At 37.3% G+C, this 18,501-nt stretch overlaps 2 protein-coding genes across 3 annotated transcripts in view; one reads left to right on the top strand and one right to left on the bottom strand.

Moving 5' to 3' along the window:
• LOC124411417 (wiskott-Aldrich syndrome protein family member 3) overlaps positions 1–18,501 on the top strand; it is a 59,495-nt gene that overhangs the window by 28,411 nt on the left and 12,583 nt on the right. The gene's annotated exons all lie outside the window — the stretch shown is intronic.
• Positions 2,808–5,937, bottom strand: LOC124411443 (esterase E4-like). Its single transcript, XM_046890545.1, has 7 exons — positions 5,714–5,937; positions 5,107–5,251; positions 4,650–4,995; positions 4,092–4,454; positions 3,518–3,678; positions 3,135–3,445; positions 2,808–3,051 (listed from the first exon to the last, which is right to left on the bottom strand). The coding sequence occupies exons 1-7, from the start codon at positions 5,935–5,937 to the stop codon at positions 2,877–2,879; spliced, it is 1,725 nt and encodes a 574-aa protein (XP_046746501.1). The 3' UTR covers positions 2,808–2,876.

The following is an 18,501-nucleotide window of genomic DNA, read 5'->3' as shown; positions in this document are numbered from 1 at the left end:
GCCGGGTCAAATTATCCTGAACTTGTTTGCATTTCGTTATTGAAAGATAGTAAAGAATGAATATGCCGAGACGAATGAATACGAAAGTTTCAAGTTCTGGGACTCATTAAGGCCATGGAATACTTGGCGAACGTCAGCAAAGTGTGGAAATATTGAACTCAATACTACATGCTTTCGCCTGCCTTTTCATGTAGCTCGTCTGTACCTTTTAAGAACTGCGAGTGACTGATACACGTTTCCAACTGTGCTCTTGACTGGCAGTTCTCTATTTAATGTAGAAGTGAACCTGAGTAAGTCTGCGACTACTTTTCACCCGTAAGACTTAGAAGTCGTCTTTTTAGTACTGCGTTCATGCGCTGTCGCGACAAATACAGCTAACAAAACTGACATTACGCAACTCTAACCTCAATTTCGTGCTCCGCGGAAAAACGCGTAACACACTCTTGTTATACAGGGTATCACAAAAGTAACGGGATGACTGAATATTTCCTTAAGTAAGTATTTTCACAAAGGTCAAGGTTATTTTTGTACTACTTAGCAACGAGGAATTCAACGATGACCTTCAAGGCTATTTCAAGGCCAACTTTTGTTCGAATTGGAAATTCGTGGAAAGCCTAGAATTTTTTTTCTGCTTTCCGAATACAACCTGGTTTATCAAGGCCGGCAAAGGCACCGATTGATCAGACTTTGGGAAACGAGTTATCAGATTTATTAATTTTTGAAATTAGGTATCAAATTATTCAGTTTTATACAGATATGAAGATATCCATAGAAACGATATTTTATGAAACGGTATTTCGTGAGATTTCAGAGGCAGATGGCCACAGCTTATTACAAGTTATCTGATACCTTTATCACGAGAACGTCAAAGTCTGTCATGGCGTCTGATAGCTCATCTGGATGTGTTTTTGGTTGACTCAAAATCTGGGGGTGATGAGGAAATTCTAACACTGGATTCCGATTTATGTCCAAACCATATGAGTATGAAGGTTTATTCTGCCGGACCTGATACTTTTTTTTTTATCTTGTATGCTTGCGTGATCAACGAAAAAGTTGATGCCCTCGTGGGTTCTTAATTTTACTTCAAACTAGAGACATGTGTGTGGTTGACGAATGGAGGTAAGATAGCAATTATGGTCCAAGAAGGGTTAATATGTATTGTAGGGGAACACGGTGGCTGACCTCAGAAATGTCGAAATATCGTTCCTCCTTTCTCGTTTCTCTCTCTCTCTCTTCGTCTTTTCCTCTGGCGCGTGGGTCACTCTTTGGGTGTTCTCGGTGAAGGCTTGAGGTCTACTGGGGCTCGGTGACCATCCGCATCGCACGTCTTTGGTTGCTACCGACTTTGCTTGGCCCTCTTCGATTTCGCTCCGTAGATTTGGAATGCAAAACAAGTGCCAAGTCATAAAGTAATACAAATAAATTCGAACGATGCCAGCATAAATTATATGTTTAGAAGCCACGAATTAACATGAACCTTATAGAAAGCTGGCTGGGCTCGTTTTTCAGCCAGCAGGTTATTCGGAAAATCCACGAATGAATATTTATATGCATAAATTATAACTCAAAAAAATATTGAATTTCGAAGGAAAAATGTCAGCCTTCTAATTCAGCAAAGGATCGATGAAGATCACGTGGGTAGCTGAAGAATTACTTTATCGTGTTGCCAGAACACCGTGTGTTGCGTAGTTTGTGGGTAAAGGATCACGTGGAATTTTGTCGAATGATATTGAAAATACAATTTTTCGATTGGCGATTTCCCATCTCACATCATCAAGTACCCCCAGAAGTGCTGTTCCAGTAGTATAACCAGTCGATATGACGAACTGCGTCGGATCGAGGAAGTCCGTTCATTCCAAGTGTCGCGTTAATTGTTTCTTGATCATTCTCTCTCGAGGGTTTTAACGCGTTCAAAGAGTCTGGCTATCCATCGGGTATCAGAGGAGCGAGGGGCGATCTCACTTCCGGAATAGGTACCAGCAGCGTTTGTTTCTAAAAATACGGAAAGGTAGAACTGCAGATCGGAAATTCGAGTCAATGATTCAGTGATCTCGTGGTTCGGTGGTTAGTGATCCCAGAAAGTGATCTCGACTCAATATGGTTTTCAAGGTGTACGAAACATCCACTTAAGACGGACATGTCATAGTTAAAATTGTTTGTAACGATGACGTCATTGTAAAAGAACAGAAACTCGAATAGGCTGTCGAAGGAACAGGGTCGATAGATGACTTCCGGGATTCGAAACATTATAGAAAATAAAACTCATCTTACACCATTATTATATATTTTAAGAATTGAAAATTCTGGTTTGTTCTGATAATATAATTAGAACTTGAATATTGTATACCGCCAAGCGAAGTTCAACTCTGACTACTTTTTTTATTTAGACAGTTCTCTTTCGTACTTCTTCAGTTTTCTTTTCACACAGTTCGAATCGTTTCGGCAGGTTTGAGGTACTCTGTCATTTACCCTAGTCCTTTTTTCTACAATTTTATTCTAAATTTTTAACATTCCGTCTCCTCGTTTTGAGATGAAAAAGAGCAAATTAATGAAGATAATTGCAGAGGATTAAAGACGATTACAAATAGGATATTTCTTCATGCCTATATTTTCACGATAATTATTGATAATGATGGACGGCAAAAATTATCGAGCTAAGAAGAAGAAAAGGTCAAATGAACTTGTTCTTCTTTTTTAAGGCCAAACAAAGTTGTACCACAGGTTTATGTTCATTCATAACGTTGGTCTTCACGTTTTTCAGCATGAACTGCGCTGAAGTGATTCACATCCCTTGAGGAACGTGAAGCAAAGTACTAGACGTATATTCTCCAAATCTTTATGATTAAGTGCGGGATCTCAGGGACGCAGCGTCCTGATTATAACGGCACATTAGCTTTCAAGTCATCCCAAAACTGCAGACGTTTTTTAAAATAAGAATATTCGACGGTGAGTGCAAGATCGGATTTATTTCCGATGCTAAGGTCGTTGTCCTTCGTGATTGAAAACGGTTCCCACTTCGTGTCGCAGCCGAAAGCCGAAGTCGTGGGTTTCCTGGAAATATGTTTTTGAGTTGACGTTTCAAATGGTTTCTAGTAACAAATCCATCGCCAAATTTCATCGTCGAACCAACTTACCCCTCGATAGCGAAAGACGTCCATAATTCTGTCATAATGTTCACCATTTTATAATCATTCTTGCTTCGAGTTTCGTTGAGACTAGAAAATGCTGCCGTATTTGGGAACAGATAAACCAGGTCATCACCGTGCGCCACGCCGTAGTTTGCCGTAGAGCCAGTAAACAAGTACGACGAGCTCAATAGGCCACGATAATTTAAGTGGTAAAAATATTGTGGGCTCTTAGTCGTTGCAAACTGCTGTCGAAGTGCGTCGTGAACCGGATACATGAATAGAACGTCACCTATAACGACTGTTAGGTTTGCGAGTATCTGTCAAATAACAAAATAATAATTTGTTACTGTTCAAAACTTTGTTGCAATTGAAACATCCGTACTACCCACCACTTTTTTGTCGGCTTCAAAATCATTGAAATAATATGACTTGACAGGTTCCACCCAAGCGGCTCCCGAATTCGGTGAATATAGCCAATTCAATAGAACAGGTAAAGCGAGGTCGAAGTTTGCCAAAAAGTCGTCAACCATTGACTTATTTTGATAAAAAGCTGGTAGAAATATGAAAAAAAAGTTGATAATAGGTTGAAAAACGAAGCCGACTGTATAATCAACTCCTAAATGGATATGAAAGCAGCAACATCTTGAAGTGTGTCTTTCATATTTGCAACAATTTTTCGCTTCATTGCCAAATGGCAGGCCAAAAAACCCCAAGTTCTGGGCGTCACGTGAAGTTCTCAGACGCAAGTTGCACGAGACTTGACAATCGGCACAGGACTTCGGAAGTAGGTAATTGATCATTCGTAAAGACTCGCACAAACAGTCTTTCTCAATTAAATCAATTCACTTGGATAAGTTCAATCAAGCTCCAATAATTTATACGTTCGTGGTTAAATTCAGGTATTGAAAGTTTTCGGGAACAGTTATTAAATCGCATGATTCATTGGTAGTTATGTGTACTGACCTATACTATCAACTAATCCTTCATCGTGGCAAACACCTGTAATCCGTGGCAAATCTTGGATCCGACCATCGCGAATTAAATCTTGGGGACTATCGGTGAGAATGGCACCATCAATATTTGGCTCATCAGTCGGGCCCCACACGATTGCCGGATATGATTTCCAAATATTGAATTTCGAGGAAGAACCTAAAATGTCCACAATATCGACTGTCCGCAAGCATTCAATCAGTGAATCCGTTGATTTATTGGAACAGCCAACATATTTTCCAAGGTCAAATGCTCGGCCAGCGTAGGGGCCGCTTGGTCTATAAGCCCATGTCGCAAGGGCGGATCCACTTTCCGTTATGTATCTGTGGAAGAGCCCTGCAGAAGCAGAAAATAGGTGGTTCAACATCCATGAGCTGCTCATGTATTACGCCTCAAAAAATGTTAGCCACAATTTACTACGAAGGATATGGTACTTGTCTCGTTATAATTTTGTTGAAGAATCGTTAGAAGACAACAAAACGTCACCATGAGAACCTTTCGTATCTGAATTTCAAATGAATTTGTTCTTACCAATCGTGATATCCGTCATTGTCAGAAGATGAACTGAAACCGCGCCCGAACTTTCTCCAAACAGCGTCACTTGATCGGGATCGCCGCCAAAGTACTTGATATTAGTCTGAACCCATTTCAGGGCGAGAACCTGGTCCTTCAAGCCCCAATTTCCGGAAGCCACCGCGTCACCTGTGCTCAAATATCCTAATGCGCCTAGACGATGGTTCAAGGTTACGAGAACCACATCTTTCTCGAGGAGGTATTCCGGGCCATAAACCGATGAAATATCGCTTCCAACGGAGAATGCTCCACCATGAACGAACACCATCACCGGAAGTAATCGCGAGGTTGGGTTTTTGGGAAGCTGAATGCACAATCACATCAGTAAACTGACTTACCTCATGCGTCGACATTATTTATATGATATTTTGATCGTCTAAAGGAGTGAGTTACATTATTGCCAATTTATAATCACCTTGGGCTTGTATACATTCAGATACAAACAGTCCTCGTCACCAAATATTTCGCCGCTTGAAAATGAAACTTGAGGGCATTGATTCGAATCGAAACTAGCGTCTCGAATCCCGTTCCAGCCTCCAGCTGCGACTGGATTTGCAAATCTACGATGTAAACAGACGCATCAAGAATTTATTGGAATCTGCTTGAAATATATAACAATTTTTGGCTTATAACTCGATCCAGATCATATTTTTTAAGTTAACTATCACTGTTATTAAGAAATAATATGTATCCACCAGCGTCGCAGTCTCAGAAAATCTTGTAAACAAAATGACAACTTGAGATGTGATGTCGTTGGACCGACTTCAGAGATATTTTATTTTTTCATCAAATTCTGAGGTGCGATGTTCCTCAAACGAATTTTGATGTACACGTGTGAAAAATAATTACGGCAGCCTCCGTTGCCAACGTAATTGACCAGGGAGAAAATTAGCTGTTGAAGAATCACTGTTAATATGTGTACAATGATCTTGGGCTCGGCCATTGATGTTACGATATCAGCATCTGTATGTCCACACCAATGGATACATATACACTTATTAAATTTCACATATTCCACAAACCGGAGTTTTCCAGTCGGTGGCTGTGCATAAGGAATTCCCAGGAAAGCTGAAATACTTCGATTACTGGGCGTCGTCGTCAGTATTTTTCCTTGCAGGATTCCTTGAGGAATTGTTACTCCAGGTTGGTTATTTTTCCCCGACAAATGAAAGCTCGAAGAGAAGGAAATTCCCACGAATAAGAGCAGGATGAGATCCTTTTTTAGGCAGCACGACATGATCGCCATCTCACCTTCTACTTCAACGCCAGCACACTTGGATCTAATATCAAGCAAAAGAGCGTGTCAATTCAACTCATGAACCAGATGCCTTATTCAAGTTGATATATGAAATTCAGATATTTCAAAGAATTCGAAACACACGTGTCAATATCAGCTTCTCGTACATAAGATATGGTATATATATATGTATACATAAATTATTGTAAAACCTAAATGTGAACTACGACTTGACTTGAAGATGTAGGTATTTGCATTAGATTAATATTCATCATATTCATTTTGAGCTCCTTGTTGTCTAAAAAAGTACATTTTCTAATTGTATTAAGTGTTTGCGAAGACGATACTTGAAGGCTTCTGAAGTAGCCGGGTCAAAATATCCTGAACTTGTTTGCATGACGTTATTGAATATCCCGAGACGAGTGAATACGGAAGTTTCAAGTTTTGGGACTTATTAAGGCCAAGGAATACTTTTGGAGAACGTCAGCAAAGTGTGGAAATATTGAACTCCATACTACATGTTTTCGCCAGATACTTCTTTTATATTGTATGGTAATTAACAAAAAAATTGATTCCTTGGTGAGTTCTTCCGACGATCGGAGGTGAGATAGCAGTTATGGTCCAAGAAGGGTGGAATATTGTGAGAGAACACGGTGGCTGACCTTAGAAATGTCGAAATATCGTTCCTCCGTTCTCCTCTCTCTCTTTTTCTTTTTTTTCGTCTTTTTCTCTGGCACGTGGGTCACTCTTTGGGTGTCCTCGGTGAAGGCTTGAGTTCTACTGAGACTCGGTGCCCATCCGCATCGCACGTCTTTGGTTGCTACCGACGTTCCTTGGCCCTCTTCGATTTCGCTTCGTATATTCGGAGCTTATTGTTGAATGTAATTACAAGTGCAAAGTTATAAAGTAATATAAATAAATTCGAACAATGACAGCATAAATTATTTGTTTAGAAGCCACGAATCAACATTAACGTTATAGAGAGCTGGCTTGTCTCGTTTTGCATCCAGCAGGTTACTCGGAAACTCCACGAATGAGTATTTATATGTGCGTAAATTATGACTGGAAAAAACATTGAATTTCAAAGGAAAAATGTCGGTCTTCTAATTCAGCAAAGGATCGATGAAGATCAGAAAAAGTATGGAGCTGAGGACAGAACCTTGAGGACCATCGGCAGGCGATCCGATCTAATTCGTAATATTTCCACTCCGATAAACCACCGTCTACAGAAGATCACGTGGGTAGCTGAAGAATTACTTCATCGTCTTGCCAGAACACCGTGTGTTGCGTAGTTTGTGGGTAAAGGATCACGTGGAATTTTGTCGAACAATATTGAAAATACAATTTCGTTTGGCGATTTCCCATCTCACATCATCAAGTACCCCCAGGAGTGCTGTTTCAGTACTATAACCAGTCGATATGAACGAACTGCGTCGGATCGAGGAAGTCCGTTCATTCCAAGTGTCGCGTTAATTGTTTCTGGATGATTCTCTCGAGGGTTTTAACGCGTTCTAAGATGCTGGCTATCCGTTCTGTACCAGAGGAGCGAGGGGCGATCTCACTTCCGGAATAGGTACCAGCAGAGTTTGTTTCCAAAAATACGGAAAGGTAGAACCGCAGATTGGAAATCCGAGTCAGTGGTTCAGTGATCTCGTGGTTCGGTGGTCAGTGATCCCAAAAAGTGATCTCGACTCAATATGGTTTTCAAGGTGTACGAAACGTCCATTTAAGACAGACATGTCATAATTAAAATTGCTGGTAGTAATGACGTCATTTTGAGAGGACAGAAACTCGAATAGGCTGTCGACGGAACAGGGTCGATAGATGACTTCCGGGATTCGATAAATTATAGAGAATGAAACTCAGCTGACACCATTATTATATATCTGAAGAATTGAAAATTCTGGTTTGTTCTGATAATATCATCCAGGCATTCACGTGCAAAGAGTTTTAACTCCATAATGTGTATTGACGTAGACATCGACGCCGCCTCCTGCTTTACCAACTCCGTCATGTCCGAAGAGGTTGTAGCCTTCCAATTTGACTGCCAAACCGGCGATTTCCGGCGTTAGATGCTTCTCTTTAAATTGCCATAGTACTGAAATTTGATGACGTTGGAAATGCTTCTGTTTGTTTAAAATGGGATCCAGTCTAAAGTCGACTTACGTTGAAATAGGAAACAAAGATCATTTCTTCATCAGTCACATTTTAAGCCCCCCTAACAATAAGACGTCGTTATCCGGTTATTGCAACGCCCGAAACCCATCAAGCATTACAATGTATATGTATATATATATATTCCCTATATTCACTTAAATTATCCACTAGAAATACGATACCGGAACGATATCGGCCGAATCCTTCCAGTTGTGTCCTTGTTAATTATAATAATTCCGCGTGCTCCTTTGGAAACGCTGCTCCGCCGAGTCCAATAATCAACTGAGCCTTCTCACCTGGTTTGTTCTCACATTTAAAATCTTTCACCGAACACTTAATTTCACTGGACAATTTTTCTATCCTCTTTCGAGACTTCTAACGTATTCTTTTGCCTAGCGCTTCTCTCGCGAATGCAAATTAACAGATCTACTAATAAACTTACTTATCGTGTAATTAACGATTGTAATTTACCATTTATATTCACTTTTATAATCTTTATCAATAATTTTCCTGGTAATTGGCGCCGATATTAGACCATATTTATTTATTTTTGTTTGTATGATTTATACGACCATTTCTTTATTTATTTTCTTTTGTAAATCGAGGAGTATAATCATTCTCATCATCCCTACACCTTCAGACTATACTCCGGTATCTAGCGAAGCTAATGCAGTTTCACTAGTGCTCTCAGGCGATCTTAACACAGCTCAGCATGTTGAGATTCACGCGTGGAGAATATTTGAATATTCGCGCTTATTGAATTATACGGCAATATGTCTCGTGGTTACTCAAATGGAAGCTAAGTTTCAACAACTTGTTTTAAGTTATTACAGTCTGACAATGCAATCGCGATTTTTGTTCCTACGAAAAATTCTTCATGCGGAGTGGTCGTGATCCATATTTTTGGATACGGAGGGCTGATCGTTTTTAACACTCCTGTAACTTTTTACCCCCAGGGTCAGAAATGAAAACAAAATTGTTATAATATAAATGCACATTTTTTATTTGACTGAATTTTTTTTTGCAAAGAGATTTTAAAAAACAAAGAAAGAGATAAGTATTTTAGGATTTTTTTTTTCTTCACACACTTTGGAAAACAGAGGAAATAGATAACTTGAGAATCTGTGATGATTTTCGACTTGTCGAATCATTTTCAAAAATTTATAACTCGGGTTCTGTTCGAGCTAGATGGTTCTTCTTTTTCCATTTCAAAGCTGAAAGAATGAAATTTGATAAAAAAAAAATAGTTTCATTGAAAATTATCTACACATTCTGTTCATATTGTTATAAGCAATTAAAACGTTTAAATCGATTTTTAACAATTTTCCCCACCTTGTAGCGAGTTTTCAGTATAACCATCGTATTCTACGATAAATTTTCTATCAAAAACCCACTTTTAATTCATGGAGAAATTATTATTACTATTCGAAGAAAATTAATTTATCTTGCCTCGTATCGTTTTTCTCTGTAATAAAAATGATAATTTCATATTTTTAATTGAATAATATTATTTATCAGCAAATGAGACTTCATGAAAACTTGAACGAAAAATTAAATAAATAAGAAATATTATTGTAGCAAATAAAAAATTAATTTGTTAACGTTTCAATACATTATTATGAGTTGATAAGTACCTCGTTCTGCATTACGTCGTACAATATTTACATTTACTCTCAATAAATATATACATGAATATATATATTAAAATAATAATATTATTAACAATAATAAATTAAGTTTTTATTCGCTACAATGATATTTTTTCGTTCAAGTTTTTATAAGGTCTTATTTGGTAATAAATAATAATATTTAATCAAAAATACAGAATTATCATTTATATTACAGAGAAAAACGATACGCGGCAAGATAAAATCATTTTTTTCCGATAGTATTAACAATTTCTCCATCAATTAAAAATGCGTTTTTGATAGGAAATCTGCCGTATAATACGCTGGTTGTACTAAGAACTCGCTACGAGGTGGCGGCAATTCTTAAAAATCGATTTAAACATTTTTAGTGCTTACAAAAATGATGAATTTATTAATAATTTTCAATGAAACTATCTTTTTTATTGATATTTATTCTTGAATTTTCGAGAATGAGTCTACAAGTCAAAAGTCACCAGATTCTCAAATTTTCGATCCCTTCTGTTTTCCAAAATATCTGAAGGAAAAAAAAATCCTGAAATACGTGTCTATTTTTTTCTATATAGAACTCGTAAAAAAAATTCATCCAAATGAAAAATGTGTCGGTCATACATGCTAATATATATATAATGTATAAGTAAAACTAATCAACGTATTTTATCGACGTGCATGAATCGTATGTTAAATTAAGCAAACATCGCAGTTAATTCAAAGATTCATGAAAATCTTTCTCCAGCTATACCCATTAAAGTGAAAAATTTCCAACTACTTGCGCCTGCTTGACTAGTTTTTTCACAAAATGAGCCCCACTTCGTAAACTCGAAAAAAAAGCGCAAATTCGTTTTGTTATCGAGTTACAGGACAATGGCACAAAAGTCATGCGAGGTTTCGGAATCAGCAGGACGTGTAATGCCGTCTCTGAACCCGCAGATCGTCTCGCGTTTCATAGCTGCAGGCGTGCACTTTTCCGGCTACTTTTTCCACCACCTGAACCTCCCCTCCACTTGACTCACGACCTCTGATTCTGCAACGCTTACCGTCGCGACGCCTTTTTCCCGTGACTTTCTGCAGTCGCATTGCGATCATCAAGAATTTTTTATTCCTCCTCTTCAACTTTACTTGGGAAATTGAAAATAATGAAATTCTAAGAATAACCAATAATTTGCAAAAAATTGTCGCACTTCTCGGCACCACTTGAGAAACTACATCAGTAGCTACACTTCAACAACCACTTCCATCTACTTCAGACGAAGTGGTTAGCACCCGGCACTGCCGCCTCCACCTCTTTGTAGGTAACATTGGCTCAACCGGAAGACGAAGTACCAACGCGGTCGCGGAAGTCAAGGACGGAGGTCGACGGAAGTTAGAATCCAGCGGATGCCTGAGGGGAAGCAAAATTGAATCACTTTGCCGAAAATGCAGAGGCTGCTACAGCCAGGCTAATAACAACGGTTAACACGAATTTTGAGTCTGGGTTATCTGTGTGTCAAATTTCAAATGTCAAATCTTTCTGTCAAGATAGTCTTTTTTTCATAAAGTTTGATTTTATAGAAACCAGAACGATGTTCCCGATTGAAAAACAAAAATGATCTACTTTTTTAAATATTTATTGTAAACAACAATTGAACAAACCTCAAGTTTGCATTTATATTTTTGAACGGAAGTGATTTAAATAGATAGAATTTCACATTTTACATAACAAGTGAATCGGGGCGGGGTTCAATCAAGTCAGGAATTTGAAAAGTTCTGAAAGCGCCTAATTCCGGATTATTTAGCGTGAAACTTGTATTAAAAAAATCAAATCTTTATGAAACGACAGAGTTTCGAATAGTTGAAAACGCGACGACTCAAAATTCCGAAATGCACGATTCCGAGAATTCCAATTACGATGGAGTAAAGTTCCGAAAAGTAAAATACACTCACACAGCGTATAGCTTATACTCAACGAGTCGGTGTAAAAAATTAGAGAAACCGAAAATCAAAATTACCAGGATTCCGAACGCACAGATCTCGACAATCCAAATCGAAGAAGGATCAAAGTGGTGAAATTTCGCCAATCCAGAAATTAACAAAACTAAAAAGCTTCGATCATTCAAAATTTCGATGTTTCAAATTTTTAATTTTTTTCCTCTTCATTATGTTCTTCAGAAATTCCGAGCTTTTCTAACTTCGAGCGTCGAGTTTCTGACCTTTCGAACTTGAATGTATCGTCAAAGTTTGATTTCTTCATTAAGTTTCGCCACGAAAAAATTCGGAATTTCAACCCCGCTCCGGTGCATCGATCTTTGTCATCCCTTGCCTTCTGCTATTACACTCGCTCAGTCAACTTCTGTTTCAAATCCCAGCCCGACGATCATACTTCTCATACAACACATACATAATTTGCGAATGACGTCGACAGATGCCGATGACGCTGCGTTTACTTGCAGGCTCTTCGTTTTCATACACAGCTGTAGATCCGCCTGCAAGTATTATAGGTATATTGTATAGTGTATTCACATATAATGTAGATGAAATGTACGGAAGCATCGATGGAGCCTGTCGTCGACGGATCAAGTGCTTCAAGCAATCCTTGAGAAACGATTTCCTCTCCTGCAGCGATCCAAATAATCTGGAGTCTCAACTCTTTTTTTTTTATCTTCTTTTTCATCGTTTTTTTTTTCTTGTAACTCAACTATGGGAAATTTTATCCGTCGTAAAAGATATTACTAATATCTATAAATTGCTTGATGAAATCCGAAAAATTGCAGAAGTTGCGACCGACTCGCCGAACTTTAAACTCGATTATCTCGACCAATTTTTACCAAAGTGAGCACAAAGTTTTTCTCCACTTTGTCTCGTTCGCGGCATATAGCTTTTTTATAATTCATTTTTTTATTCTTTTATCGTCTAAAAAAGGTGTTAAATTGAGGCTGGAAAACGAATGTCAAAGTCGAGACGTTCACCGTTACGTTAAAAAAAAAAAAAACCGTACGCAGCGAACGGCTGAATATATTATATTTCAAGATCTCGTTGAAATTTTTTATGTTATATCAACCGACTGTTCAAAATCCTAGACACCGCAAACCGCGTCAATACGGAACTTGTTTTACGCCGGCCTCTGTAACAAAGCCACGAGTGGATTAGTTTTGATGAAAAAATTGCCGAATATACCTTAATGTATAAATTTTGAAATCCAAAAAAATAAAAGAAACGAATTGAATCGAATAAGCTCGAAGTTCTCAAAATTCTATTCTCTTTGATTATGGCCGCCACTTCTACTGTACATATAATTTTTTTTCTGACTATAGCGATAATTTTAATATGTTAGTGCAACAATAAATTTTTATTAAGGCCTTGTTTGGCCGAAAGAAACTAAAAAAAAAACCAAATTCAACGTTGTTATAACCATTAAAATATGATATTAATAATTATAATCACGCCAAATAGTCACATATACTACATTTTCGTCGTTCGCCGTTGTTACAGCAACATCCATTTCATACAGAAAATTTTCTGGTAACTGTAAGAAATTACAGTTTTGCTCATTGCAGAATCTGATATTTCTTTTCCACTCTTAGCTTCGCCGTTCACAATTCATTCGACGTATGTACATTCCGTTCGTTTGAGCAATCGACTTGATGGTAATTGGCACTACAGCCTCTGATACACTCTGTGATATAACGTTATTGACGTGTTAGTATCCTTTGTGCCTATACGTCGAGGTGTATAATAATTACTTCGCCGCGATTCGGAGTGGCTTGAGCGTCGTTTGTACTCAGCTGTAGTTCGCCAGATTGAATAATTTGTACGTCGGTACAGCATACCTTCAGCATTTACGCCTCGTATGGAATTGTAATGTACTTGAAACTCCCTTTCACTCGACTATTCTCGGTACAATTACCCTGACCTTTGAATAAGCTTTTAAACGTTATGGAAATTCAGAATTTATTACGGAATTGTCGTCCAATTTTGGAAACTACCACAGAATTTGAAAAATAAAAGCTCTGACGAATTGTAACCAATTTAGTCCTTTCTAATTCAAAACTGTAAAGTAATCTAATAATTCGTTGGAGTTTACTGCGATGTATGTAAAAAAAAGAAAAAAAATGGACGGACCTTGTCGATGCGAACGTCTTGTTCAAAAATTTCTTTTCAACTCGTGTAATTAATCGGTGACGCGTCTTCTTATCGCGCGAGTCATTGAGTATCGTTAAATGCGTCGAATCGCCAATTCCGATATAATTAAATTTTGTTGAAAAAAAATCAAACTAAATACATAGTCGTCGATTCGAAGGTATTTTCAATGATCCCATATTTTATACCGTGAGATTATTTATTAACTTTTCTTTCAACAAATTGAATTTTGAAGCAGGTTTTTGAATATTTATAAATACAAAATACAACCATGTGTTTCATCATATTGAACGGAAACCCGTGAAACAGGAGTTGAGATGTCATTTTATCACGACTTCCGAAGTGGTTTCTCAATTGGAAGGAGGTTAGAATATTCATCGCGGATGCAGCAGATAATTATGAATAATAATGGTTCGTGAATGTGAAAACTTGCGCGCTAAAGGTTCTACAATGTAATGCATATACATACAATATGAACACCGAGCAAGAAGCTAGCTTCGATATTTATTATTCACGTTCTAATTCCCAGACAATTTCACAATCCGTTACTGCGTGGTGAAATTTACGCAAATGGTTTTAAACCTATTATACGTAGATATTAGTTTCCAACAATTATCCAAGTGCAAGAAAAATACCAGGAGAGGCTCATTATTGTACACCATTATCAGTGAAATTTTTTTGATACCACTTGAAGTTTGTAATGTTACAGAACTACTGTGTGAAACATTACAAAAATCTCAGTAATATCTGGTAATTTTTGTACAAAATTAATATTAATTTTTTGCAACTTTTCAGAACCCGATGAAAAACTCATAGGTATTCAGAAAAATCGATGAATTCATTCTGTATGAAACAAAACGAATTTCACTCAAGATTTTTTGAACAAATTTTTGCTTAAACAATTTTCTAACAACTTTGTGACATTATTATTATTCGAAACGAATCATTTTATCGATTCAGTCATGTTTGATTTTGTTTTAGATTCTTATCTCATCGCGAAGTCTTCAATATTCTCACCGAGACTAGTTTTTGCTAGGGAATATACGTCCAATATGACCTTAAAGGTTGCATTCTCTTATACCATGTAAAAAATGAAAAAAATTGAAGTTACTGACGTCAGAAAAAATGACTATTTTCCTCTATTCGCAAAGAATGTGAAGAAAAAAAAAATGTTCTTTAAATATGGATATGGTATATAAAACAATACTAAAATTGAATAATAACCGATTTCCTCGACTTTTATCCTTACGATAACGTTACTAACGTCAACGTGATAAAAATGGATGGTGAACAGCATTGGAACGCCTTTCTCAACACTGCCAAGCGTACTATCTCCATAGCCGAGCCATTATCTTGACCGCAGTTCTCCTCTTCGTTCATTCCAGTCCTTCGTACCTTGTATTCGTGCACTTTTTCCACTCGGTCAAAGTATTCCATCATACTAGGAACAAGCTTGGCACGACGACTGTCACGTGATCCGCTCAGAGGCTGAACACCTCGGCTCACGACGAAAAGAGGACAAATCAATTATTGACGTTCCGCAAGCTCGAGAGCCACGCAAACAAAATTGCAACTCCAGCGTTTTATGCCGGCATGCTGCAGTGCGCCTCCTGGATTTGCACAAACAAAACAGCTAGGAAGTGGATTCAAGAGATCTTTCAACAGTTCCCACAAGACACTCACTTCAGTGTCTAGTCGGTCATAAGTATTTGAATATTTGCACTGCCAGATAAAATATTTGCAAAATATTAGTATAATTGCAAATCCATTAATATCTTCAGTTACATACTTCAGTTAACAATTATACACTCACGACTAACAATGGTAATTTCCGATCGTACAATCAGGTTGGCCACACACCCGAAAAACAGAAATTTCAGGGGATTTTCAATTTGGTAATGGAAATAACGGAAAATATCAGTTTTCTATTATTTGATAATCAGAAATCGAGTCAGAAATGATTTCTTTTCGTCGAGGAAACAAATTGGCTCAAATTAACTTTCTTCTACGTTATATTTCCTTCAATTCTTAATAAGCTGAACGAATTAAGCTTTATGATTAGTAAATTACTAGAACTGGGGAAATTTCAGGGAAAACCTGGATAAGTCGTGGAATGTTTTTTACAAAAAAAATTCTTGTTCACCCTGTACAATTAGAAAATAAAATTTATCTAGCCGAATAGAACTAACCTGACTTTACACGTGCGAACGTAATGTTGAAACTGACAAAGTGCTAGTGGATGTTATGTGCTGAACAAGGTACAAGAAAATCCACTCGATCCAGCAAGACCAGACGACTTAATTGCTCCGATGATGTCCCTTGACCTCCGGCTGAATTGAATTTAGAGCTTCCTGTCCACGCCATGACTTTCAATGAAAAAATACATACGAGGAAGAAGAATAAAATGAACGATCGAACCGTTGAACTTTGAAGTGACATAACGCTTAACGTTAATTATTCACATCCTCGTCATACATTCCAGCTGCATTCGAATCATCGCTCGTTAAAAATAAAACGTGTCAAGTGAACTTCAGTGCGAGACTAAATCACAGACCCCATCTACCTATCTTACCATAAAACCCCATAAAGTTTTATCTAATCATACCGCGTTTATATATGCAACACCAGATTATTGAGTGTTTTGAATCAAGAAGTTCGCAATAAGTAGTTATTAAACCATCAATGTGCAAAAAAAAATGGGCGATCTCAAAAAATTCGTAATGTTTATTCTTCTGTAAATTGAACGAAAAAAAAAGTCTGATTAGGTCAAAAATGGCCGCCATATTGGATCCGCCATTTTGAATTTCTTTAATCTGACCTTTGAATCGTAATCAGTGATTTCTATGCTCCATGAAAATGAAAAATCTGCCCCTGAAGCCGTAAACTATTTCATAACAGACGAATTTACTGGTTACGATAAAAATTACTTAAGGAAAGATAAAGTGAAAACTCGTTGCCCTCGACCTTGCACTTATAAAATGCTTTATGAACGCGGGGCAAAAGTTGTTGACCGTATCATTCGCTATGACTTGCCAAAGCTGCGATTACAGGCTGCACGGTGGAACGAGTACTTTGTGTCTCGTGTCCACCATATGGCGAACATGTGCCGCAGGCTTTTCATTACTTGCACATCGCGTTGGCGGGTGTATAACTGCAGGCAGAGCGATGGTCGAAGCATGGGCGTATATTATATAACACACCTTGGTCGATGCTGCGTGGCTGCGGAGGAAGGAATTCATTTATTTATAACTTTTTGTTCGGTTGAATGGTAGGGAAGAATTTTCAGGGTGAAATTGATTGATGTTAAAAAAAAACAAAAAATTGCAACCTTAGTCTTCTGGAGAATCACGTAATATTATAATTCGTGATTTGTATTTCAGATTAGACTTTTGTTTTATTTTTAGAATGAAAATTAAAATGAAAAAAAGAAAGATGAAAATTAACAAATTTACCGAAATCTCGTCTAGCTTCTTCAGAGTAAATAATGTCCGAGAACCGACTGAGTATAAAGTTTACTTGTATTTTACTGCATTTTTTCTACTTTCCTAAGTGATGAAATGATCGTTTCGAAAATTTGGAAAATGAAAGAATTTTTCGTGCTTGTCTGGTCATTTGAATTTTTTTCTTTTTTTATCTTTAGAACATCGGCGGTAACGCTGTCCTAGTTTTAGTAACCATAAACCTAATCATTTTTCATATTATGAATCAGATTTTTCACTCTAGAGAAGAAAAATGTGTAAAATGCGATTTTCGTTACGCAAGCATCGTGGCGTTTGGCGCGTTTATAAAACAAGTTAAAAATTCTTGAAAACAAAAATTTTCAAGTCAATCTTTTGGCACATCGAAATGATATTGGAATTGTTGTTACGTTGTTGTTACAAGGCTGAAGTAATTAAAGTTACCGCAACTACACATCGAGAGCAAAAATTATTACTATAAAATTTTTTCATAATTTTTAAGGAAGTCAGCTTTTCAAAATCAGCGTACATATTTTATTTTTAACGGTTTACTATATTTCTAGATACAGTCACAAAGGTGCAAATTAGTGGTTTTTCCTAATCCCGCATCGTTACAGTAACGTTACTGTAACTTCATTCTCATCTATTGTTAGTTTAAATCGTATCATAGTCGCGTTATCCACGTCGCAGCGATAAATTTTCTTCAAACTCGCTAACTAATTACAATATGAACTTAATATCCGGCGACAAGCTTACTTATTACAATATTTTGCAAAGCAAATTTAGCTGCGTTACCTAATTCAGGTCTAACGACATTTGTAGGCCGTTACTTATTGGACCACGCGATGAACGAAGCCCGTATCTGCAGCGAGAACGAATACATACATACATGACATAACTTAACTTGTTACCTCGTCTTGTCTATTATAGTTTCTATTATACCCACGTGGCGTGTAGTCAATATATTGTGGCACTAGAAATTACCGCAGCACTGTAGTGCGATCCGTACGAGACTGAAGTCATATATAGTAACGTTAAAGCAATGAAACATCAGCGAAAACCGAGAACATTATTAATCTGCAATATCTGAGTGGCTTTCAAGAAGCTGGCTTTTAAAAATATTAGTATAATTTGTTTTATCATGGTTTACCAAATTTTAGACGATCTTGAAGGTGTGAAGTCACGATTTCACCTAA

This window comes from Diprion similis, chromosome 2 (assembly GCF_021155765.1).
Source record: "Diprion similis isolate iyDipSimi1 chromosome 2, iyDipSimi1.1, whole genome shotgun sequence".
In the NCBI taxonomy this organism is placed as follows: Eukaryota; Metazoa; Arthropoda; class Insecta; order Hymenoptera; family Diprionidae; genus Diprion; species Diprion similis.
The sequence above is the reverse complement of the archived record's forward strand: the minus strand, read 5'-3'. Positions and strand labels throughout refer to the sequence as shown.

What these genes read in the sequence shown, in the direction of transcription:
- LOC124411443 (XM_046890545.1), bottom strand. Translation starts at nt 5,937, where the DNA reads ATGGCGATCATGTCGTGCTGCCTAAAAAAGGATCTCATCCTGCTCTTA. An exon ending in TTGAAGCCGACAAAAAAGTG is followed by an intron (nt 3,446 to 3,517) that starts GTGGGTAGTACG and finishes GTTATTTGACAG; the next exon opens with ATACTCGCAAACCTAACAGT. An exon ending in ACGTCTTTCGCTATCGAGGG is followed by an intron (nt 3,052 to 3,134) that starts GTAAGTTGGTTC and finishes ACATATTTCCAG; the next exon opens with GAAACCCACGACTTCGGCTT.